The 27,325-nt window shown below is 26.6% G+C and overlaps 1 protein-coding gene across 2 annotated transcripts; it reads right to left on the bottom strand.

The window, feature by feature from the left end:
- Positions 1 to 58: 58 nt before the first annotated feature.
- Positions 59 to 27,325, bottom strand: LOC117174847 (TAR DNA-binding protein 43). Of its 2 annotated transcripts, none has more exons than XM_033364236.1 (4): positions 26,907 to 27,325; positions 23,532 to 23,701; positions 14,149 to 14,289; positions 59 to 1,201 (listed from the first exon to the last, which is right to left on the bottom strand). In XM_033364236.1, exons 1-4 carry the CDS (start codon positions 27,142 to 27,144, stop codon positions 347 to 349), a joined length of 1,404 nt encoding a protein of 467 aa, XP_033220127.1. In that variant the 5' UTR covers positions 27,145 to 27,325; the 3' UTR covers positions 59 to 346. The 2 variants fall into 2 exon arrangements, with proteins under 2 accessions (XP_033220127.1, XP_033220126.1); XM_033364235.1 differs by lacking the exon at positions 59 to 1,201 and adding an exon at positions 8,930 to 9,900.

Genomic DNA, 27,325 nt, shown 5'->3' with positions numbered 1-27,325 from the left:
TGAAGACTTGCACAGATCAGAAATCATCTCAACCTTAACTAGACATTTTTTTCTTTCCTTTTTTTTGCTTGCTTAAATCAAAAAGACATATATAATCCAAATTCTCAATCAGAAAATCATTCTCAGAGTCTCATCCTTAATTCTCGAATCCTAAAAAATTCTCTCCTAGGATACAGCTTTGGTCTTGACCCCTGTATTCCCGTCCACCAAAGTCTTTAGAGTCCTTCCCATCTGCTTCTTGCTCCTAAAGTGATTCTCCTGACCTCTGCAATTCTCCAACGCCAAAGCTTCGGGACTCAGGGACCGGGCCCGTCTTTTACGAGTAGACTCAGAGTCCCGTCTAAATTTACTCGTACTTAAGAAATGTATTCGACTTGTCACGATTGCCAGGATGATTTTGCCAGGCACCCTGGGATGGATTAGGATTGTTCGGTCCGGGTCCGGCGGATCCAGGATTCCCAGAGTTACCGTCCCCGCCGCCCTGATTCATCCAGCTCAGAAACCCCGAATTGCCGCTATTCCCAAGACTATTATTTCCGGAAGGAGGCTGCCCGGGAGGTCCTGGCTGATTCGAGTAGCCCTGATCGTTTCCCTGGTTCTGCAAGTTACCGATGAGACCCCAGGAGGCTTGATTCAAGGCAGCGGCCACCAGGGCAGGATTGACTGGCAAAGCGGACAAATTCAAGCCCCCCATTGCCAACGGATTCGACATTCCGCCACCTCCACCGCCCCCATTGTTCTGCCCGGTGATACCAAGCGCCTGGAGGTTTGGCATATCAAGATTGCCCCGATTGCCAGGATTGTTCCAACCATTGGGACCCATGTTGTTTCCGGAATGGCCCATGTATCGATTGCCCTGATAGTTGCCCTGCATATTGTTGTCTATTGGACCCGGCATTCCTCTGCCTCGCATGTTCGAGTTCATCTGGTTGTTAAAGTTCCGGTTGTTCCCCTCGGACTTTGGTGCTGCATTGGACACGTGAACGGAGACACCCTTGATTATGTGGTCTTCTCCGCAAAGTGACTGGGCCACCTCGGGATCGAGGAATGTCACGAACGAGAACGCGCGGAACGGTTTCGGGATGAAAACGTCCGTGACCTCTCCAAATTTGGAGAAATAGTCGCGCAGATCGTCGGCGGTTAGGTCTTCGGTACAGCGTCCCACGAATACCTTGCAGGGCACTTGCTGAATCATTCCCTCCTACGCACAAACGCACAATCAGTCAAGCAGGTTCGAGGATTTCGGAGAAGAAAGGGAAAGGTAAACCTGGAGATTTTTTTTTTTTTTTTTTTTTTTTTGGAGGTGACAAGGTAAAACTGCTTCTCTGGGGTTGGATTTGGTGGGTAAATTCACTTTAAGGGCTGGGCACCAGTGAAATCTCGGGGTTCTCTATACAAAATGAGAGCGTTATGTACCTTTGAAAATTAAAGTATCTTGTATTTTTTCAAACAGCTTTCAATCGTTTATAGTTATTGAATACATAGAAATTGAAATATAAACTGTCCCTACAGTACCGGTGGAAATTATCTACACTTTTTATTTTAATAAAATTATATAACAAAAAAAAAACATCAAATCTCGATGTTGTCGAAAAATTAGAAATACTCTGGAAATAATTAAAATTTTTAAAGTTCTTTGGCTCATTTTAAAGGTAAATTTCGATAGTATTTTGGTAATTAGTTAAAATTATTTCAAATATTTTTTTTCAGATTCTACCTGAGGTCGTAAAATTTTTAATAATCATTGCACTACCATGATTTTAAAAAAAAAACCCAAAACATTTTCATAATTATTACTAAAATTGATTAAAACATTATACATAATTTTGTTCAAATGCTTGTAAAAATGTTAATTATTTCAAAAGTTATTCCAATGTTTCGAAAACATCGAAATTTGACATTTTTTTATAATACCTTTTTATAAAATTGACATTTTGTCTTCAACTTGAACTTATTAGACGCCAAATTTTATTACCTTCAGCAGTATTATGAGAAGAAGTTTTTCATGTTAATATCATAAAAACTAAGGCCCTAGAGCAACAGTTCAAAAAACAAGCGTATGGATAATTCCCGCCGGTAATCTATATTCTTCTAATTTTAGAAACTAAACAAAAAGTTCGTAAGACCTACGTTTTTTTTTTTTAAATAAACGAAACCGAAATTATTGATGAAAATTAATAAAAATAAAACTTACAGGATGACCGCTTTAAGCGTAGAAAAAAATTCCCAGAATACTTCTTAAATTAAAAGTTATATTATTTGTAATCCAAATAGTTAAAAAATTCTTTAAAAGCTTCAAATTTTATTTTAAAATCTTGAACAATCTACACGTTTTAGATTTCTTCAAATTTTAAATTATTTTTGAAATTTCCTCAGGATTTCTATTTGTTTAATTATTTGAATTTTTCCTAAACAACTTCATAATTTTTTTGTAATATCCTGCAAAATAAAAAATATTTCAGATTCTTTTTTTACGATTTTGGAAATCTTTTCACATATTCTCCTAAAATTAATTTTTCAAAATAAAAAAATCGTTTTCAATTTTTCTAGGAATATATTTTTTATTCTTTTCAAGCCTTTTACTATTCTTACAAAACTTCTAAATCTATTGTTTTAAATTTTTATTTTTTTAATTATGTCATACTGGATTGTTGGCACCAAAATTTCGGTATTTTGCATTAATTTTGAATTTTTTCAGAACGTTGAAATACCTATTCAAACTTACTCAAATTTTGACACTGAAAGTTGATTTTTTTAAAATTTTGAATATCTTTTCTAATTACTAATTGTAAATCAACAGCCATTGATGTTTATCTATTTTAAAACATTCAAACTTTAGACTCAAACAATGTATGAAATTGAACAAATTTGAATATAATAGTTCAAAAACTAATACATAATGAATATAAATATATTATGTTGAACTTATTTTAAAATTGAAAATAACTTATAAAGTTTCAATCGGGCTTTCACATTTTTAAAACTATTAATACTTTCCAATTGAAACGGTTTAATTTTTAACGTTAAAATTGGGAAATTCTTAAATTTTGAAAAAAAAATTTTTGTTATCCAAAATTATCAATTTCAAACGCTCCTAATTTTTAATTTTTCAAGTCTGTAAAACGACATTTTTCAAATGAGGTTTTTGAATTACGCATTGTAAACTGAATGATATAATTAAAACATATAAGAATTCAAATAATAATCATTTTTTTAACTGTCAAAATCAAACCTCAAAATATTCTTTTTTCCTTCTAAAAATTTGCAAAATTCCCGGTCAAAAAATAAATTCTCTTTTATTTCTCGGTTAAGCAGCCACTCTGAATTTGTTTTTCATGTTTCTGAAAACGAATTATAATAATAAACTGTCATTTATTTTCTAAACAAAAAATAGAAGATCCTTTTCTTCTAGTATCAATGACAGGAAACTCTTAAATAAAATAAATGAAAAAGCCACCAGTATTCTCAAAAAATAAAAATAAAAATTTTTCTAACAATTTTTACTATTTATTTTTGATAACTAAACGCAAAATTTCGGAATTGGGTATTCAAATGATTTGAAATTAAGTGTTTTTGGGTAGCTATTTTAAAAATTATATCATCTAATTAAAATATTTTTAATTTCAATTTATACGAAATTTTGAATACTAGAAGAAATTATAATTATATTCATTTGTAAAAAAAATGGTACAATAATAATAAAAATTACAACAGTTTATATATAAAAAAAATAATAATAATTTCAAAAATAATGTTCTGCACAAAACCAAAATTAATTAAAACCTAATAAAGACAAATTTTCGAGAAATCAAAAAAATCCCTAAAGCTGAACATCCTTAAACTCAAAATAAAAAGCACTTTAAAACTAAAAAAGGACTAAAAAAATATGTTCTTCATTTTGTATCAATTGACATAATTATTTTCAGAATAAACAAATCAAAGAAACCATAAATAAATCTCAGTTATATTTTTGCCCAGCCCTGTCAAAAATAATCGACAAGTGCGGAATGAAACCTCGAGCGTCGACACGAACCCGTTTCTTTTTTTTTCTACATAAAAAAAAGAAGAAAAAGCTTTCACGATTCGTGCAAAATTACATTGATCGTTCGAAAAGACGTAAAAAACAACTTTGATGTTTTTTTTTTTTATAAAACACTGCACTGCAACAAATACTCAATGACAATTTAATACACACCTACATAATTATAATACATTTATAATATATACTTGTATTCATACAACATGTCAATTTTAGTATTCATATTCAGTTTTTAAAATCTTCATTTACATAGAATTGCATACATTATTATTATTATTATTTTTTTTTTTTTTAATAAAACACAAACAATAATTTCTATGATAGTTATTTAATGTATCGGAGATGCAAGTCAACGGGAATCAATTCCCTACCACCTTGGAACATTTTCGCAGAAAATTACAAATTACAATTGTTTCTAGAAACATACAATTTTCTACATCGCACAATCTTCAATTACTTAGAGAGAGAGAGAAAGAGAGAGAAAAAAAAATTCAACACCTTTGATCAAAGCACCAGAATTACTAGTTCAGTTCACCTTTGACTTCAACATCTGGGGTTGATATTTCAACAGGACTTAAAAATCACGAAGAATTATTACAAACATTTAAAAAGCAGCGTTCTTTTTTTACAATAGCAATTGATTATTATTATTATTATTTTCCTTGCAAAATCACACGAGTACAATTTTACTTAACCTAGATCTGAAACATTTCTCCAAAAATGTAGATCCGATAATTAATCTTTTAACTAGAATAATGAACTAACAACCAAAAGGTTTTTAATTACTGTGATCTAGCATAAACTAAAACCAAATTACCATAATTATTGTTCATGTTTATGGAAATAAATCTTTAGGTAGATTATCATATGAATCAGTATATTACATTATACATAATCGCAGAATTGATAGGATTATCAGTCAATTGTTGCAAGACAATCTTCCTTACTAAGTACACCGCAAAATAAATCTTAAAAACCCACGTACCTATTGTTTACACACACAAAAAAAGGCGATAAATTCTTCTACAATTTCATCCTTTTTGATACGCTAGTTTATTTTCCTTTAATATTGTAGTAACGATTCAAGCCTTTTATTAATAGTAAACATCAGTTTTTATAAATCGAGGATCTCGATTCTTCAATTTTTCCTTATTTAGCATCATTTTTAATTGCTTAAAACTTTAAAACTTTCAAAATTCCAAATGATTAAAATGTAATCGATACCCTCAATTTAGCATATTATTACTTTTATAAATCGTGTAGTTTCTAACGACTAATATAATCAGTCAACGTATCTAATAACCACTTAAAAGTTACGATTGAATATGCTAAAAATAATTACAAAATTATGATCAATGATTCAGAGCAAATTCTAACTCTTATTTCTGGAATTAGGCAAGTTTGATAGATTAATTTTATATTGTAAAAAAAGAAAAGGGGATTGCGACTCTTAAATCTTTCTTGTAATTTTCCCTGCCTGAAAAATGTTACAAAACAAATTTCAAGTTGCTGCTTAATTTGCACTAGCTATACAACAAATTTGAATAACAATCTTTGGCAAAATGATCAAGTATTCTTTTGTAAAATTAAGATTATCAAGAGTTTAAAATTGAAAGTCATGAATTGAAAACTTTAACATTACCAATTCAGAATATTATAATTTTTTATAACTTTGAAGAATTATGAATATTTCAAAGTATTAGTCTTTGAAAAGAAATACCAACTTGGATCGTTGCGCCAAAGAAGCCTTCCAATTCCCAGAACAAAAATTGACACAAACTTTTTTTCAAGAGAGCGCTCAAATACTACTAGACATTTTTCCGATTTTTTGTTTTGAATGCCTTAATGAATAATAAAATACGAAAAATACACATTCTTAATTTTCCAATTAGTAATTTATATATTATATTCAAAACTTTCGATTTTTGGCGATTCCAAAAATATGTTCATTGGTCTAATAAGTTGAAAATTAGAATAAATGCACTGTTAAAAATTTGTGTCTTAATTTTATGATAAAAGTAGAAAAATTAGGATAAATTTGGTAAAAATTCGTTATGAATTAACTAATTTTTGCTTAAAATTACGGATTTTTCTACAATTATTATAATTTTAAGACAGAAAGTTCTAATTCTGAAAGTCTCCGATCTTGAGACAAAGCAAATTACAGGGTGGCGATTTGGCCGACGATTTCAAATTGAAAACATATTTTAAAACAGACCAAAAAATTGCAAAATAAATGAATTTTTAATCAAAAAATGGTATTTTTAAACAATAAGATTAATTTTTATACCAAAAGATTAATTTTATACCAAAAAATACAAATTTTTAACAAAATACATGAATTTTAACGAAATGCTTGAATTTGCAATAAGAAAGGGATCAAATTTCAACAAAAAATTAAATAGTAACATTTTTAGCAAACAACAAATAATTTGCATCTTAACTGATGAATTTTCAAATAAAATTATGAATATTTAACTGAAGTACTTGAATTTTTAATCAAAAAGATATATTTTTAAACAATAAGATTAATGACCATACCAACAGATTAATTTTCCACGAAAAAAGACAAATTCTTCAACAAAATACATGAATATTAACGAATTAGTTGAATTTTGAACTAGAAAAAAATCAATTTTCAACAGAAAATGAAATAGTATTTTTTAAGGAACAAAAAAAAATTAATAATTTTCGTCTTAACTGATGAATTTTCAACTAAAATTATGAATTTTTTTTGAAATACTTACATTTTTATTAAAAATATGTATTTTTAAACCATAAGATTGATTTTCATACCAAAAGATTAAATTTCTACCAAAAAATACAAATTTTTCAACAAAATACATTAATTTTAATGAAATAGTTGAATTTTGAACTAGACAAAAATCAATTTTTAACAGAAAATGAAATAGTAACATTTTTAGTAAAAAAATTAATTTGTATCTTAACTGATGAACTTTCAACTAAAATTATAAATTCTGAACTGAAATAGTTAAATTTTAAACAAACAGTGAGTTTTCAACTAAAGCAAAGAATCTTCAAGTAAAATAGTTAAACTTCATCAACAATAAAATAATAATTTTTACTAAAAAAAGATAAATTGGCAATCGAAAATTAAATAATTAAGTTTTAAGTTAAGAAAATCAATTTTTACCCAAAAAAGACGATTTTTCAACTAAAAAATATCATTTATCAACAAAAATTATTTTTTCAGTCAAAAAATGAATGTTACACCAAAAAAAATTAATTTTTAGATAAAAGTTTAAAAAATTCAACTGGAATAGTATTTTCAGTCCAGGAAAAAAACTATTTAAAAAAAAAAAGAAAATCAATAAAATAGCTCATTTATCAACCAAGGAAATGAATTTTTAGTAAAAATAATGAATTTTCAAGAAAAAAATTAATTTTCGACAAAATATTTTACTTTTCACCCAATTGAATTTATTTATTTCTAATTTTCAACTAAAATGATGAATATTTAAGTAAAATACTTGAATTTTCAACGAAAAAGAAAATTTTTTAACAATGAGATTAACTTTCAACGAAAAAAATGATTTTCAATTCAAAAAAGACAATTTTGCATCAAAATTGTCAAGTTTTTAACTAGAAAAGATAAATTCAACCAAAACTGATGAATTTTTAACTAAAATGCTGAATCTTTAACCGGAATAGTCGAATTTTTCACTCACCAAAAAGATGAATTAGCAACCAATAAATTAATTTTTAACAAAAAAAAGGCGAATTTTTTACAAGTTACATGAATTTTCAACAAAATAGTTTGCTTTTTAAATAAGAATTATCAATTTTCATCCAAAAAAGACAACATTTCAATCAAAAATAGAATAGTGGAATTTTCTGTTAAAAGTTAAATTCTTAACCGAAAAAAAACAACAGATTTTCATAAAAAAATATTTGACATTTCTACTGGAATTGGGAAAGGTTAAACTGCGACACGCCACATGGTGACGAAAATCCGAACTAGAAAGAACAGGTACAATTTTACAGATGAATTTTAATTTGTGCATAAAAGTGTATAAACAATTCTTTTGTGGAGTTTAAATTATTTATTGGATACCCAAAATAAGTCTTTACTAAAAACCAAGAGTTTTAAATCGAATTGACAACTTATATAATTAAAAAACACATTTATTTACAAAAATATTTTTCTAACCAAAAAATTATTTTACTATTTATTGCGATTTTGAACAGATTATAATCGTAAATGGACTTATTTTGAAGTAAAAAGGAATCAAAAGAAATTTTTTATTAATTTATACGCAAAATATTTACTATTTAAAAATCGGATCTAAAAGTTAGGTTAGAATTCGTCTTTCAATTCCAATCGTCTATTATTCGTATTCTTTCCATAATCTGGATCAAATTTGTCCCTACATACTTTAAATGAAGTTTATTTAACAATGTATTAAACCTGATGTCAAAGAATGAAATAATTGTTTGTTTTTTTTGTGTTAAAAAACATTTTTTAACAAAAACGTGTTTTTTGCACTCTATAAAATGGAAATTTGATCTAAAACGATTTGTTTTCGATGATAATTTGTTTTTCGTATTCAATCATTGTTTCAAGCTTCACAAAACAATCTTAATAACACTTTTTACGCAAAAATTGAAATGCATCTTTAAAATTCTACCTGCTCTTTCTAGTTCCAGTTTCCGGCACCAAGTGGCAAAAATGGCCGACGATTTCTAAAACGATAAGACTCCTTTCATATAAGTCCTTTGTTCCATATCAGAAATTCCCTGATCCAAGTAAATAAAATAATAAAAACTTGAAGTTTGCTACGACCAGAAGTGAATTCCCGAGTCAAATCGCCATCCTGTAATAACCCCCCCCCCCCCCCCCCCCCCCCCCCCCCATTGTTTTTTTACTGAAAAATATTTGAACGCTCGCAAAGATATCAGTCGAATTAATTTCCTAAAGACTTTAAAACCTACAGATTCCCGTTGACACACTCACTATCTTCAATCATCTCCAATCATCAATATCTCGACGTCTCGGAACTATAATGATCCCTCGACGGCCGCTGCTTGTAGTATCTGTCATAATAATTGTCCTTGGAGTACCTGGACGACTCGGAAAATCGTCCATCCAAGTCACGACCTTCAGTTGAATATCTGCCATCAACATCGCCGCCCCTCCCTTCCACCGGATACCTCGCATCCACCTCTCTCGTCTCCACCGGATAACGCCTCTCGTCTCGCCCCCCCTCATTCGAAAACCTCGCATCAGCCTCTCTCGCATCGAGTGGACGATTCTCAACGTTGTTCCTCGTGTCCGGATACCGACTGTCCACCGGGTATCTACCATCCGTTGGTATATACCTCTCGTCCGGTTCATGATACGGCCTCTCGTATCCATAATTATACTTCATTTTGTCCGTATAATCCGGATTGTTCTCCATCACCGGATAGGCCGGACGTTCCTCGTATCCAGGATATCTTGGATACTCGGCCTCGGGCGGATAAGTTGGCGCTGGCGGAGCTGCTGGCTGTGGTGCCATGTAATTTCTCGCGTCGTAACCGCCGCCACCACCGCCGCCGCCGCTATTGTCATAATTCTGATAGGTCGGCGGCTTTTCATAGTTGTTGTAGTTGTTCATCGGCGAATTGAATTTATCGTCGTAGTTTGGATAGTTTGGCGGGTACGAGGGGTAGTGAGTCGTCTTGTAATCGTACTCGCCATCATACCTTGGAGCTGGCTGCGCATCGGCTGAATTCATGTTCGCGTACGGTTTTGGGCCTGGCATCCGACGATTGCTTGAAGCGTGAACCGGTATCTGGCGATAGTACTCGCTCTGTTTGTTTGTGTCATACTGACGAGCCATCATTATCCCATCAATATTCTGGAACCAGACACACCATCCCTCGAGCAATGACTCACGATTTTCGGTTATAAACATAAGAGCGCGCGATTGTGCCGGCCCGAGAAACAAGACTTGGGGAGGGCTCAGAATAAAAAAAAAACAAAAAAAAAACATCGACATTTTCAGTAGTCATCCACAAATTATGTAAGTCGATCAGGGGGCGGGGGGTCTTACTGCTTCTTTGTTGGGGCGGGGGAATTGTAAGATCTTATTCAAAACAATTTTTTACTACAAAAAAAAGTAATGTATATTAATTTTCAACAAAATGCATGAGTTTTCAACCGAATAGTTGACCACAAATAGAATAAATAAATTTTTAACTAAAAAAAATGAATTTTCAACAATAGAAACAATAAACCTTGAACAAAATAGTTAACTTGTCAACCGAAGAAATAAATTTTCAATCAAAAAGAGTATTTTTCCACAAAAAAGACGAATTTTAAACAAAATAGTTGAATTTTCTACCAAATATTTATATTTTCAAATAAAAAAGATAAACGTTCAACCAAGAAGATTAATTTTATACAAAAAAAATGGATTTTCAACAAAATAGCTCGATTTTCAACCAAAGAAATGAATTTTTAGCTAAAACCATTAATCCTAAGAAAGAAATTTTTCACTAAAATAATGAATTTTCAAAAAAAACCATTCATTTTCTAAAAAAAAAAAAGGATTTTCAACAAAATAGTTTCATTTTCAATCAAAGAAATGAATTTTCAACTGAAATCATGAATTCTAAGCTAAATAAGAATTTTTAAACAATTGTCGAATTTTCAAAAAATCCGTTTTCAACTGAAAAAACAAATTGCCAATAAAATAATTAAATTTTCAAACGAAGACATGAACTTTCAACTAAATATATAAATCTTGAACACAGACGTTTCATTTTCCACCAAAATAGACGAATTTTCAACCAAATAGTTACAGTTTCAAATAAAAAAGATGAAAGTTTCAACCAAGAAAATTAATTTTCGGTCATAAAAGACGAATTTTCAACAAAATAGAAAAATTTTCAAACAAAGAAACAAAATTTTCCACTAAAATGATGAATTTCCAAAAAGAAAATTAATTTTCTCCAACAAAAAAACGAATTTTCAACCAAATAGTAACATTTTCAAATAAAAAAGATAAAATTTCAAATCAAGAATATTAATTTTCGGCCATAAAAGACGAATTTACAACAAAACAGTTTCATTTTCAACCAAAGAAAATTTTTTTTCACAAACGCGATGAATTTCCAAAAAGAAAATTAATTTTCTACAAACAAAGCGGATTTTTAACAAAAAAAGTGGAACTTTAAATCAAAGAAATGAATTTTCAACAGAAATCATGAATTCAAAGATAAATAAGAATTTTTAAACAATTGTCGAATTTTCCAAGAATCAGTTTTTAACTAAAAAACAAATTTTCAATTAAATAATTGAATTTTCAATCGAGGAGATGAACTTTCAACTAAATGTATCAATTTTCAGCCCAGAGGTCTCATTTTCTACCAAAAAATATGAATTTTCAACCAAATAGTTAAATTTTCAAATAAAAAAAGATTAATTTTCGACCATAAAAGACGAAAGATTTTGAACAAAATAGTTTAATTTTCATACAAACAAATGAATTTTCAATAAAATAAATAGACTTTCAACCAAATAGTAAAAATTTCAAATCACAAGTTAATTGGACACCAAAAACTGGAATATTTCAATTTTCAGTTAAAAACTTGATTTTAAAAAAACCAAAAAAAAACTAATTTTTAACAAAATAGTTGAAAAGTCAAGCAAAGAAATGATTGTTTAATTTAGATAATGAATCTTCAATTAAACAAAATTAATTCTTAACCGCAAAGTTCGATTTTCAACCAAAGAAATAAATTTTGAATTAAAATGAAGAACATTCTATCAAAAAAAAAAAAAAGAATTTTCAACCCAGTAGTTGAATTTTGTACAATAAGGTTCATTTTCAACTGAAAAAATACGAATTTTAAATAAAATAGGTAAATTTTGAACAAATGAAAGAAATGTTCCAATAAAATGCTGAATTTTCAACAAAAAAGTTGCATTTTCAACCAAAAAGATCAATTTTCAACAAGATTAATGTTATATAAAAAAAAAAGAATTGTCAACAAAATAGTTTGATTTTCAACCATATTATCAAATGCTCAACTAAAAAATATAAATATTTAACCGAAAATAGAATAGCTACATTTTCAGCTGAACATATTATTTTTTTTTTAAATAATAGATAACTTTGCAACTAAAATTATAAATTTTTAACAAACTAGTTCAAATTTTAACCAAAAAAGATTAATTCTCAACGAAAAATATGAATTTTCAAACAAAAAAGTTAATTTTAACTAAATACGCGAATGTTATACCACAACAGTTGAATTTTTAACTCAAAAAAGAAGAAAATGCAACAAAAAATTTAAATTAAAATTTAAATTAAAATCATATTAGATTGGAAAAACGAAAAAGAAGGGTAGTCTACGATAAACAGTTTATTCATTTCCGCCTAAATTTTAAATCCCCACAATCTTTGAGTCCCTAAATAAATTACAAAATTACACATTCGTAAAACTTACTCTTGTCATCACCGTATTTTTCTTTTTCTAAATCTAATTCTATTAGGGTACCCATTTAGTTGATAAACAAAATTTATTCATATTTAGCTTACGGAATTTGTGGACGATCCTTGATTAAAATCAACGGTTCATTTAAAATAAAATAAAATTTCGGGTTCATTATAAATTTACGAAGAAAAAGAAAAAAAAGCTCAAATTTCTCGGGCCGCTGTAAAATATACAGGCTACACCTTATTTGAGAATAAAAAACACATACTCTTGTGCATACACACTCCCAAATTTTCCATTCCACCACACACCATTCCGCAAACAATTGACACAAACAACGAAACACTTCTCTTGAAATTTCTGCAAACATGTACCATTAATGACGATTCTTAACAGTTTCTTGTAACGTAAAAGGTAGGTACGAGCCATCAATAATCGAGCACACAAAAAACTCCACACTAGTCTCAAATCTTGATCTTAAATCATCATTTAAAACGCTCATATCACTTTTATCAACTCTTTCTCTACGCCAAAAAACGTTGCTCTTCAGGACGTCGAAACTCCCATACATTATACATCACGAGAAATCTATTACATTCTTTGCAGTCACACATGGTACACTTTAAATTATCCAAATTTCAGATATAAAAAATAAATTCTCTTGAAAAAATGATCAAAAAAATATATTAATTTCATTGAATCCATACAACATTTCTTCTGTTTTAATTGTTATTTGATTTTCTTTTTTTGTTTGTAAATTGGAAAAAATCGCCACATATATTCTCGTACAGCATTCCAAAAATGAAAACTTTTTTTTTTTCTTCTTTAATCCACTAGGAATCACTCATCAAGGAAGAACGCATACATTCGTAATTTAACCCGCAGAGACTATTGGGTTTGAGAATATGGCCCCGAGAGATTTTTACTCAAATTTAATTTCAATCTGCTTTTAATAATTTTCACACTTTTCTTTTTTAATCATGCGTTTTATTATATCTCATACCTTTTCGTACGCATGCACACGAAAGCGTACTCGCTCAAAATTTTCACGCGTACAAGACTGTGCATTCGAAACACACTCTCAATTGGGACGTTAGAATTCATCCATTCAAATCACAGGCTCGTCTCTCAACGCTCAGGTCTCATTCATCTACTTGCGCAGCAGAAAAAAAAAAGAAAAAAAAACTTTCAATCGTCATATCAAAGCTTTATGACAATCCACTTTAGAAGTGATTGGTTTTTCCTTTTTATCTCACAAGCTTCCCAAAAAGTTTTCTCCAAACAATTCAAAATCCATGATTTATCACTCACGAAGATTTTTTAACTTGCTCAATTGTGCAGAAGGAGAAAAAAAGGGAATCGGCAATTTTGAAATCGTTTTTCATATAAAAAAATTTCGAGTCTTTTTGCGAACCTTTATGAGAGATTATCCCCTTATTGGGAATGCAACTTGACCTCTAGGTAATTTATGGTTCTGAATTTAGTTCACTTTTAACAAGTCTTTTTTTTCTTTTTTTTTTTCTTTTGGGGGAAATTTCGATTAAAACTAACCATTTCATTGCATAGAGGATCAAGATTGGATTATATTGTAAATTTAGAAGAGTTTTAAGATCACTGAATTGTGATGGAAAGTAAGAAGCGGGTGGAAATTTTGGCAGTCTTACCTTGCTGTTTGGAACTTTGACGTCGCACCATCTGCCGTCAATCATGTGTCGCTGTGCAAGACATCGTAATTGCGACTCGTAACTTCCAAACCTGATGAAACCGAATCCCTTGCTCTGGCCGGATTTCGCGTCCTTTTTCACCTGATACGCAAAATTATTTCTTTAAACATCAATTTCATTGGTAAAAATATACCAATGATTGTTTAATGTTAAAGGCGCTCAAAATAAAAAAAGAATTTTCAAAAATAACCATCCAAATTTAGAATTCTAAAATTACAGATTTCACAGTCCAACATGAAATAATTATAGATGGAATATTCGTGATTTCTCCTGGTTTATAAAAAAAAAAAAAACCTCTCTTTGCGAAATCTACAGATTTTTCACATATATTTTTAAAGCAGAAGCCAATAAATATCAACTAACCTTTTTGCAAGAAATCGATTGACTTTGAATCATATAATAAGTAGGATAAGAAATTTTATATGCAAAATTAAAAAATCCATTATTTGACAAATTCAGGATGGCCGTTTTAATCGACGAAATAAATTCTCGGTTATTTTCCAGTTTTTTCCCGATTCGCAAACATTTTTCACGGTCAATCAAATTTTAAAAATGGAACTCTAAAGCTAAAAAATGTTCCACTTGAGATAATAAAAACTGAGCTGCAAATAAAAGCACCCAAAGCTCAATAATTGACGCGTATGAAATCAATCAATGAACTTTAAAATTTTCAAAATTATATAATTCTAAGGAATTTTAAGCTAGAAAACATTAAATATTGAAAAATTGCAAAATTTTTAACTGAACACTTCTCAAATTAGAAATTCAATTATTTTCTTTTTAAATAGTTTAAACATCGTTGGAAAGCTTCAAAATTTTGTTTCAAAATCTTGAGAAATCTAGAAGTTGTAATCAATTTGTTTTAAATTTAAAATTATTTTGGAAATTTTTTTAGAACTTTTAAATATCCGTCAAAATTAATTGACTTATATCTTCAAGTTTCAGAAAATCCTGCAAAATTCAGAAAATTTCTTTACAATTTGAATATATAAATAAGAATTGAACAAAATAAATAAAGAAATTTCTAGGTATTTTTTGTACATTTTATCAATTATTGTATAGATTGCAATGAATAGATTTTAATAGTGTGAATAACACTCAGAGTGGCCGTTTTAACTGACGAAAAAGTAAAATTTCAATTGAGAAATATGAGTTTTCGACTAAAAAAGATTATTTTTTAACTGAACGAAATCGATGTAAAATTTTTTGTTAAATATTTTAAATATTTGTCAAATCTTTTGAAATATTTGCGAAATTTTGCTTCAATATTTTTAATTCGCCGAATTCATTGAATTATTTGAAATCTGAACCAGATCTTTTCAAATCTTCTAAAATATGCTAAGACCTTTTTAAATCGTTTCAAATCTTCGAAATGTTTCAAACTCTTTGAAATCTGTTGTACTGTAACTTTCTTTAAATATTAAAAATCCTCTTAATCTATTGAAAGTTTTGAAACATTTGTGAAATTGCGGTGAAACTCAAAGTGGAAATGTTAAATTTTGAACTTTAAAAATTGAATTTTGAAAATTTTTAATTAATATTTTTTTATTTAAATGCTGAATAATTTAAGCATATAAAATTGAAGGTACTAACATTTTTCAAAATTTTCAAAATTATATAATTTTAAAGAATTTTAAGCTGGAAACATTAAATATTGAAAAATTGCATAATTTCTAACTGAACACTTCTTAAATTAGAAGTTCAATTATTTTCTTTTTAAATTGTTTAAACATCCTTGGAAAGCTTCAAAATTTTATTTCAAATTCTTGAGAAATCTAGAAGTTGATTAAATTTAAAATTATTTTGGAAATTTTTTAAGAAGTTCTAAATATCTGTCAAAATTAATTGAATTTTTTCTACAATTTTCAGAAAATCCTGCAAATTTTATAACATTTCTTTACAATTTGGATCTATAAATAACAATTGAACATTAATTATTATTTGTAGGCGAAATTTGAGTAATTTTAAGAGATATGTAAAAGTTTTAAAAAGATTCAAACTTAAAACATTTAAAACATTAAAAAACATTTTCTTAATAAATTGAAAACATATTCTTAATATTCCTAGGAAAATTAAATAGAACTTTTCATTTTGAACAACTATTTTAAGAGAATATTTAAAAAGTTTTTCAAAGATTTACACAAAATTAAAAAAAAAATATATTTTAGAAGATTTTAAGAAAACTTTCTAAAACTTGCATGCTAATTTTTTATCTTTTTAAAACTCCTAAATATTTCTTAAAATTACACAAACTTTTTCTACAAATGTTCATTTGTAAATTATACATCAAAATTTAAAAATTTCATTAAAATTAAGCATTTTTCAAATACAACAATTAAAATTGTAACGTTCAAAGTTTAAAGGCTCTTCGAAATTTTAACGATTCCAGGTTTTCTATGTCAAAAAATTCAGTTAAAGATTCTTCACTTTTAAATATTTGTTTTCAATTTTCTTGTCTTAAATAAAAATTCAAATATTTCTGAATATTCAATAATTAATCATTTTTTTAAATTGAAAATTTCAAATTAAATGGGTTAAAAATTGAATATTTAATACTGAAACAATAATTTTTATTTAATAAAATCCTTTAAAAAAGAATATATTATTATGAAGTTATTTTTAAGTTAAAAATAGTTTATAAACTTTCAGTCACACTTTCACATTTGTTTAATGACTAAGGCTTTCAAATTGAAACCGTTTAAGTTTTAACGTTAAAATCAAATCGTTTTGGTTCACGTTTTATTACTTAAAGTACAGATAAATTTAAAAAATGTATTTATTAAATAAAAGTGTTTTTTATCCAAAAAATTCAACACCAAAAGCTTTTATTTTTTATTTGTTCTAGTCTTTAAAAAATCATTTAAAAATTCTTTAACTTAAAAATCCAATTTTTAAATTGAAAATTTTTAATGTAACAAAATTTTGATTTACACATTGGAAGCTAAATAATAGCGTAATTGAAAAACATTACAATTCAACTAGTTATTTAAAAACTATTGAAATCAAACGTGAACAGAGTTTTCTTCTACAAATTTGAAAAATTCCCGGTAAAAAAAATTAATTGTCATTTCCCGGCTTCAAAAAATTCCCGATTTTCCGGTCCAGCGGCCACTCTGATTACTAGCCAAATTTTTAAATAACTCGTTAATCTTTTCAAACAAGAATTAATCTTTAATAATTTCTAATGGCCAGCGTGTGAAAAATTAAAGAAAAAAGACGAATTGTTTAATTTCTGAGTCGAAGCGCTAAAAATTAAACAACTTTAATTGGAATTGAAAAATCAAGAAACTAATACGATTTTAGATTAAAATTTCGAAAATAGGACTGTAAAAACTTTAAAAATTGAATATTTTAAGATTAAAATTATGGAAATTGGGTCATTTAAAATTCATACATACTGAAATTGTATTCTTTATAATTAGAAGCATTCAAAATTGAATATTTAAAAATCGAAAACTTTTGAATTTGAATAATTTTAAATTCAAAGCTGTCAAAATTCGATATTGAAAAATAAATTAAATCTTTTAAAGTTCTGAAATTCCAGAATTTTACATTGTTATTACATAATCAAATTCTAAGTTGACATTGAAATTGGTTAGACAATTTTTGTCTAAAATGAAAAATCATTTCAATTATTATTTTTAAAAACTTCAAAATAAATAGTAATTTTAAATGGAAAGCATTACATTCAAAAAATTCATTTTTTAATTTAAAATCTTCCTTCAGAATTATTATTCATTCTACAATTTCTCGATTTGAAATTATTTATTTGTTTAAATCTTCAATCAAGATCGGAAAATTTTAAGATCTTGCATTGAAAATTAAAATCAAGAACACAAAACAATATTAGTATAATTAGATTTCATTTTTTGAAATTGTACAATTGTAAGCTTTTCAATTTGAAATTGCTTTAGATTTACATCCAAAATTATTAAATTAAAAACTGATTATCAAGGCTTTTAATATAAAATTTAAAAAAATTTAATAGCGAAATGGACTAGAAATTTTGAATATTTCAATCTAAAACAAGAATATTGTTCTTTTCAAAAAAATATTTAAATTGCACAAAAAATATAATTTCCAACGAAACAGTTGCATTTGAATACAACCAAATAGTTTAGTTTTTAACCGAATAGTTGAATTTACAACATATAAAGATGAATCTCTAACCAAGTGATCGAATTATTAATAAGAAAATATTCAATTTCAGCCAAAAACATTTGGATTTTAAACCAAACATTCTAATTTTCACGCAAAAAATACGAATTCTTTTTATAAAATAGTTGAATTTTAAACCCAAAAAAATGAATTTTCAAAAAAAATATTAATTCTGTACGAAAAACGCAAGTTCATATTTCAACACAAAAATAAATTTTCAAGAAAAGAATTAAATTTTTAACCAAATAATTGAATTTTCAACCTATAAATATAAATTCTCAAGACAAATGTGATAATTAATATTTCAACCAAAAAAGATGAAATTTCTACTAAAACAAGTTGTTAAATTTTCCAGTAAAAATATAAATTTTTAGTAAAATAATTAATTTTTAACGAAAAAAAAAGAATTTTGGACAAAATAGGCAAAGAAAAATTTTGTTAGAAGACGATTGAATGAACAACCTGAATAGTTGAATTTTTAATAAAAAATATTTCTTTTACAACAAACATAGAATTTTCAATTCAAAAGGACGATTTTTCAAACTAACATGGAGAAGTTAAATTTTAAGTTAATTAAAATAATTTTCTAGCAACAAGATTAATTTTCTATCAAAAACACGAATTTTTAATCATATAATAGCATTTTCATGTAAAAAAGATTGATCTTCAAAACAATTTTTTGAATACCAAAAAGATACATTTTCATTAGAAAAAAAATAATTTTCCATAAAAAATGACGAGTTTTTAATTAAAATACATCGATTTTCCATCAAAAAAGAGAAATTGATAAATTTTCAAACAAAGAAATGAGTTTTCGCCAAAAAATCAATTTTTTAAACTGAATAGATGAATTTTTAATCAAATGGTTAAATATTCAATTAAAAATATACATTTTCAACTAATGTAGATAAATTTGTAACCAAATATGTAGTTGAATTCCAAAAAAAAAACTAATTTTCTACTAAAGACGATTTTTCGAAAAAATAAATGAGTCTCCAACTAAAAAATATACATTCTCAAAAAGAATGTAAGTTATATTTTCAGATAAAATGTTTGATTTCTAAACAAAAAAGGAGAAATTTTCAACAAAATAATTACATTTTAAAAAAATATGAATTTTTACGAAAAAAAAAGGAATTTCCAACAACATTTTTGAACTTTCAACACAATAGCTAAATTTTTAACCAAAAAAGATTAATTTCCAGAAAATAAATTAAAATTTCTTACGTGAAAATATGAATTTTCAAACAAACAGTTGGATTTTCTACTAAAATAGTGGAATTTTTAACCTAAAAAGACGATTTTTTTTTTTTTAAAGTTGAATTTTCCATTAAAAAAAGGCCAAAGTTTCAATAAAAAGTGGAATAGTTAAATTTGCAGTTATGAAAATTAATTTTGAACCACGAGAAGATGAATTTTCCATCAAAAGACGATTTTTCGGAAAAATAGATGGATCTTCAACTAAAAAATATAAATTTTCAACAAAAAATGTAAATTACATTTTCAGATAAAAAGATTCATTTCCAAACAAAAAAAGAGACATTTTCAAAAAATAGTTACATTTTCAAACAGAGATGAATTTCCAATAAAATGAAAATTCAATTATTAACAAAAATTTTCAAATTTCAACCAAGTAGTTAAATATTTAACCAAAAAAATATGAATTTTCAGCTGAAAATGTAATATTTGATATTTCATCCCTTAAAGACAAATTTCGAAAAAATTAAGTTAAATTTTCTTACATAAAAATATGAATTTTCAAACAAACAGTTGGATTTTCTACTAAAATGGTTGAAGTTTTAAACTAAAAATACGAATTTTTCAACAAAAACAGTTGAATTTTCAATAAAAAAAGGCTAAAGTCTCAATCAAAAGTTGAAAAGTTAAATTTGCAGTTATGAAAATTAATTTTTAACCAAAAAAACATCAATTTTCTATCAAAAAAGGCTACGTTTTAAGCAAATACTTGAATTTTGAACGAAATAGTTGGCCTGGAAACCTAAACAAAAAAAATTTAACTAAAAATGAAATAGTTAAATTAACGATCAAAAAATTAATTTTCAAGCAAAAAAAATAGAATTTCAAATAAAATAGTAGTTGCAATTTCAATGAAGGAGATACAATTTTAGATAGTTGATATTTTGGAGAAAAAATTTACCTCTACCAAATAATCGGCAAAATTTAACATCAGAAATTGAAAAAGATTAAACTTGAAATCAAAAACAATTGCATTTTTAACCAAAGAGTTGGATTTTCAATCCAAAAAGAACATTTTTCGAGGAAAAAATAAAAAAAGACTTGAAATAAAAAATCTAAAAACTATATACATATATTTTTTTAATTAAAACGTTAGCCAAAAAAATCAAAATTTTTCAAGAGAGCGGAAAAACATTCTGTAAAATCCAAATTCCTATTTAAAGATTAGACGAAAGTCCATTTCCAAGATGACGTGTTGCTGACTAATGCCAAAAAAAAATCTGATTAGAAAAAGTTACTCATTTTAGAAGAAATAAATGTGTCAGCTGATAATTTCAAAGTGAAACTGGCCACAATATAGAAATTTCTCGACTGCGGATTACCATAAAAAATTTAATCTCTGGTTTAAATAAAAAATAAATTTTTAATCCTGAGAAATTGAGTTTCTGAATGAGGGTAAAAAACATTTATTCTAAAAAAAGTGAACCAATTGCGAGTAAATCACCCAAGAATTTTGAAGATAAAATTGAACAGGTTTTGGAAATCGGGTTTCGAAAGCAATTGAAAATCGAATTTTCAATTTTTCACAAATATAAAAGAGACTTCAATAAACGATAATAATTTCAAAATATGTATTTCATTGTTTGAGAATTTTTTATGTAATTAACCCATTTTCAAAAAAATTTTGGTTATCTAGTTCTGTGCTGCCAACCTTTAAATGTTATTGTTTATTAAATAGATGACTTTCCATTGAAATATTGGAAAATAGCTCATTCTTAAATATTTCAAGTCATTTTTATTTAAATTCATTTTCGCAAAAAACCATATTTTAAGCCGAAAGAATTTTTTAAAACAGTAAATATTTAATTAAATAGACATATTTTTAGCTCAAAAAATTCATTTTCAGCAACAAAAAAATGAAGTTTTAACAAATCAGTTAAATTTTCAAAAAAAAAAAAAAAAAAAATTAAACGAGTTTTGACCCTGAGAGATAAATTTTTAACCAAAAAGACAAATTTTCAATCGAAAAGTTGAATTTATAATCAAATAATTAAAAATACATTTTCAACCAAAAAATATGAATTTGTAACCAAATAGTTGAATTTTCGACGAAAAAGATCAATTTTCGACTAAAAATGGAAATTAGAATTTTCAGTTAAAAAGTTTAATAAAAAAAAAAATTAATTCTTGACAAAATATTTTGAATTTTAACCATGTAGTTATATTTTTAATTAAAAAATGAATTTTTAATCAAATTGTTCAATATTCAACTAAAAATATACATTTTAAATGAAAGTTGACGTTTTTTTAATCAAATAGCTAAATTTTCAACTAAAAAAAGAAAAATGTTTAACAAGAAATAAATTTTCCATCATAAAGATCAATTTCTCCCTAGCAAGGGAATTGTTGAATTTTCAAGCTCAAAAAATTCATTTTGAAAAACAAAAAATCCATTTTTAATAAATCAGTTACATTTTTAAAAAAAGAATAGAGTTTTGACCCTGAGAGATAAATTTTTAACCAAAAAGACCAACTTTTTAATCGAGGAGTTCAATTTATAGTCAAATAATTAAATAATCAACAAAAAATTTACATCTTCAACGAAAAAATGTAAATTTGTAACCAAATAGTTGAATTTTCAAGCAAAAAGATCAATTTTCTAACAAAAGAGACAATTTTTCAAAAAAATACACGAATGTTCAACGAAAAAAGGTTCATTTTAAACCAAAAATGGAGCTTACAATTTTCAGTTAAAAAGTTTAATTAAAAAAAAAAATGAACTCTTAAGAAAATATTTCAAATTTCAACCAAGTGTTTCTATTTTTAACCAAAAAAAAAAAATGAATTTTCTATAAAAATAGTTAAATATTCATCTAAAAAAATTTCATTTTCAACCAAAGTAGAAGAATTTTTAATCAAATAGTTTAATTTTCAACTAAAACAAGATAATTCTTTAACAATAAATGAATCTTTTACCAAAAAGATAAATTTTTAATCAAGAAAATTAATTTTTTACCAAAAAAGACAACATTTCAACTAAAAAAATATAAATTCACCGCCTGAAAGGGAAATGTTAAATTTTCAGTTAAAAAATATCGAATTACCAACAAATTAGTTAAATTTACAAATAAAGAAACAAGTTCTTACTCTGAAAGATTCATGTTTAACCAAAAAGACGAATTTTCAATCGAAAAGTTTAATTTATAATCAAATAATTTAATTTTCAAATAAAACTGATAAATTTTCAACCAGAGATCAATTTTCTACTAAAAGATAAAATTTTGGAAAAACAATATGTCATTTGTCAGATAAAAAAATGAATTTTCAACCAAAAGTGGAAGTTACAATTTTCAGTTAAAAAATTTAATTTCTAAACAAAAATTTCAAATTTTCAAGCAAAAAAAAACACGAATTTTCAACAAAATAGTTAAAATTTCTAACGTTGGATATAAAATGTTGAGAGTTGAATTCTCAATAAAAAAAGATCGATTTTCGGTCACGAAAATTAATTTTGAAGAAAGAAAATCAAGTTTCCATAAAAAATACAACTTTTCAAGCAAATGCATTTTCAACAAGACAGTCGAATTTTCGTCAAAAAAATATATTTGTAACGAAAAATGTAACAGTTGATATTTCTACCAAAAAATATTTTAAATTTCAATCAGACATTAGAATTAAACTAAAAATATAAAAATATTTGAATTTTCAACAAAAATTCTTCAGACCTGAAAAAAATGCAACTTAAAAAAATAAATAGATTTTTAACCGAGAAAAATGCCTTTTTAACTAAATAGTCGAATTTTTAACGAAAAAAAATTATTTTCAACAACAATTATTTGGATGCTATTAATTCTGATCGAATTTTAAAAAAATTAATAAATAAATAAAAACGCAGAAAAAAGGTGAATAGGGAAAAGCGTTCGAAGTCTGAAATGATATGGGTTGAAACTAAGATATTTTCGTCTTACCTGGGCCATTAAGACCTCCCCAAAGGTCTCGAAGTATTCACGTAAATTCTGTTCAGTCGTTTTCCACGGCAAGCCGAGGACAATCAAGTCGGTGCACCGTAATTTTGTTTCCATTCTCTTGGTTTTTGCTGTCGAATTCTCCAAATTGTCATCCGATTTACGTTTGTTCTCTGAACAAAAATTAAACCGTTCCTTTTTAATTCAATCTTTTCAAATTAAATATTATACATATTTTCGTAATATGTACCAATTTATTCATTTTATTAATTAAACAATAAAGGCCTTCGGAATTTAATATCATTTCTTGGAAAAAGATACAATTTCAGATTTTAAATTGAGAAAAAAATATATCTTTTCCTCAATAATGAAATTCAACATTCATAATTTTTAGAATTTATATTTCAATCATTTTTTGCCTAAGTTTTAACAAGTTTTTATTTAATTTCGAATATAATTTTTGCAAACCTTTATAAATGATAAAATTCAAACAAAAAGTTAGAATTAGAAAGAAAATTAGTTTTAATATTTAAGAATTTATTAACGATAAAGAACATTAATTTTCTAATAAAGTGACACATTTTCAACGATAGAATTGAGTTTTCAAGCAACTTTGAAGATTTGTAATCAATAATTTTTAATCTGAAAAAAAACCCAAAACCAAAACCCAAAACCCAAAAAAAAAAAAATTTCCGATCCGAAAAGGCAAATTTTTAATCAAATTAAATTATATTTTCGACCGAAAAAGATGACTTTTTATCAAAATAGTTTAACTACCAAGTAAATTAAAATTTTAGATCTAAAAGGACGAAGGTTAAATAAAATCATTAAATTTTCAAGCAAAAAAATATAATTTTTTCAAACAAAATTTGAATTATAATTTTAAAAAACAGTTAAATTCCAGAACAAAAAGAACGAATTTTTAACAACAGTTAAATCCTCAAACCAAGCAGATTAGTTTATTAAAAAATTCGAATTTTCAACCAGAGTTGAATTTTAAAGTTAAAGATACTAATTCTCTATAAAACAGTTGAATGTTCCACCAAAAAGTTCACTTTCAACCCAATAGTAGAATTTTCTACAAAAATAATAAAATTTTTGAAACAAAAATATGAATTTTCTACAAAAAAGTTGAATTTTCAAACTGAAAATAACCAATTTTATCAAAAAAAAAAAAAAGTTAATTTTCAATCAAACAGTTGAAAATTTAAATAAAAACGATGAATTTTTAATTAAAAATAAAATACTTAAATTGGGAGTTCACAAAATTTATTTTCAACCAAGTGAAAATAAATTTTTAATAAAATACATGGATTTTCAATGAAATTTTTTATTGAAATTTATTTTAGTTTTAAATAAAAAAAAAAATTAATTCAACCAAATAAGGGTTTCTTTCAATTGTTGGAAGAGAGAAAACAATTTCAAATTGTTGAATTTTGAACAAAAAAGTTCAACGAAATTTTCAGTGGAAACCAATTTTAGTTTTGAATAAAAAAAGTTGAATTTAACGAAAGATTTTTTTTGTAATTTTTCAAAGACGGAAATAATTTTCACACAAATTCTGGAATCTTAAAGTCAAAAAGGCGAATTCTCTGCTAAACAGATGAATTTCAAATCAAAAATGGTAGTTCTAATTGCAGTTCAAAAAATTTATATTCGACAAAACACACTAATTCTCAAACAAAAAGTTGAATTTTCAACTAAATACTTGAAATCTGAGTAAACAAAATTATTTTTCAATAAGAAAAACCCAATTTTCAAGAACATAGTAGCATCTTTCACCAAAAACGTATTCAAATTGAAAAATTTAATAGTTGAATTTTCAACCAAAAAAGATGAATGCTGAAACTATCAATTTTTAACCAAAACTGAAATAGCTGTAATTTTCAATTAAGAATATAATACACAAGAATAATATAATTTTCCAAAAAAGGGAAATTTTTAAGAAAATAGTTAAATTTTCCACCAAAAAATGTATAATTCTCAAGGAAAAATTAAATAGCTGAATTTTCAACAAATCTGTAACAAAGTAATTGAATTTTCAACCAAGAAGTTAATTTTCAACAAAAAAAGGGGAATTTCCAAGCATGACATGCTTTACAAAATATTTGAAATTTCAACCCGAAAATAAGAATTTTCAAATATTTTAATTTTGAACTAAAAACGAAACCAAAAAATGAACAGTTCAATTTAAAGTTTAACGAATTTAAATTTGTTAAAATAAAAACAATAAAATAAACGAATTTTTAATAAAATACATTTAAAAAAATTGTTAACGAAATAGATAAATATTAAACTAAAAAAAGTTGAAATCTCAATGAAAAATTAACTAATTTTATTTTTAACCAAATAGTTCTATTTTCTATCAAACATTTGAATTTTGAGTCGAAAAATGATTTTTTTAATAAAAAAGAAACGAATTCTCAACAAAAAAGATGATTAAACAAAAATTATGAAAGTAGACAGTTTACGGCTACGGAATTTTCCGTAAAATTTCGTCTGAACAATCTGGAAAAGGGGTTAGAGTGAAGGAAAAGTCCGTCACCATAGACAACGCGAATAAAATACATTAATTTTCCACTAAATAGTTGAATTTTGAGTGAAAAATTATTTTCCACACAAAAAACGAATTTTCAACCAATTGATTGAATTTTGAGTTAAAAAATTATTTTTCAACCCAAAAAGCGAATTTTCAACAAACAAAAGTTGAATTCTCAATGAAAATTTTTAAGTTTATCTTTCAACAAATTTGTTGCATTTTCAACCAAAAAGTGAATTTTTAAATAAAAATACGAATTTTCAACAAAACAGTTGAAATTTCAACTCGAAAATAGGAACTTTCAACCAAATAGTTGAATTTTAAAATAAAAACTATCGATTTTCAGCCTAAAATGAAATAGTTAAATTTGCAGTTCAATATTTAAGCAATAAAATTAATTTGTAACAAAGTAATCGAATCTGCAACGAAATAATGAAAGTTTCACCCAAATAGTCCAAAATTTGCTCCAAAAGAGATGCATTCTGAACGAAAAAGAGGAGAGTACTTTTCGACTAAAAAGCAGAAACTTTCAGAGAAATATACTTCGTTTTTCGAATTTGGGTCTATTAAATATTCAGATAGGATTTGATCATTTAATCGAAAAAAAAACGAAGTATCTCAAAAGGGGAGGAATTGCTGAAAAAGGGGGAAACCCGGGGAAAGACTGTGAAAATAGGTAAACATTTCGTAGCCGTGTTCGGAAACGACACGAATTGAACGAACGAACGAAAGAACGAATACAGCCGCATGTTAAGAGCCGGATTGGTGTGCGCTTGTGCATGCACATACACTCGTCTCGTCTATAATCTGGCATAAAATCGCCCACTTGTCTCGCTCACCTTTTGGAAAGACACAGAAATAGACCGCTTTGCCCCATCCATTTTCAGGGGGATGTAGCCGTCCGTCAACGAGCCTAACGCCACGCATCGTCCTGGACTCAGGATTTCTATACTTGAGCCCGCAGGTTCCCGGGAACTGAGCTGAAAGAGTCGTCAACAAGAGTGTACCATCATCCTCAGTCGGCAGCTCGATCGGTTCCTCTCCCTCGTCTTCCGCGACCTGGATGTAGGAGGACATATTTCTCGATTTCCCGAATTACGATACTCCAAAAATGCTAAAGACTCGCGCTCGAGAGAGTAGAGAATTTTCTCTACGTTACAACAATCTCTAAAACACAACAAACACACTCTCAGTCAATCACGCAACACCGCACCTCTCTCTGTTTCCCAGCACACACATCGAAAATGGTGGTGCGGTC

The sequence above is a fragment of the Belonocnema kinseyi genome, chromosome 6, assembly GCF_010883055.1.
Source record: "Belonocnema kinseyi isolate 2016_QV_RU_SX_M_011 chromosome 6, B_treatae_v1, whole genome shotgun sequence".
NCBI classification, from domain to species: domain Eukaryota; kingdom Metazoa; phylum Arthropoda; class Insecta; order Hymenoptera; family Cynipidae; genus Belonocnema; species Belonocnema kinseyi.
Note: the sequence above shows the minus strand (reverse complement) of the source record. Positions and strands in the feature narration are given on the sequence as shown.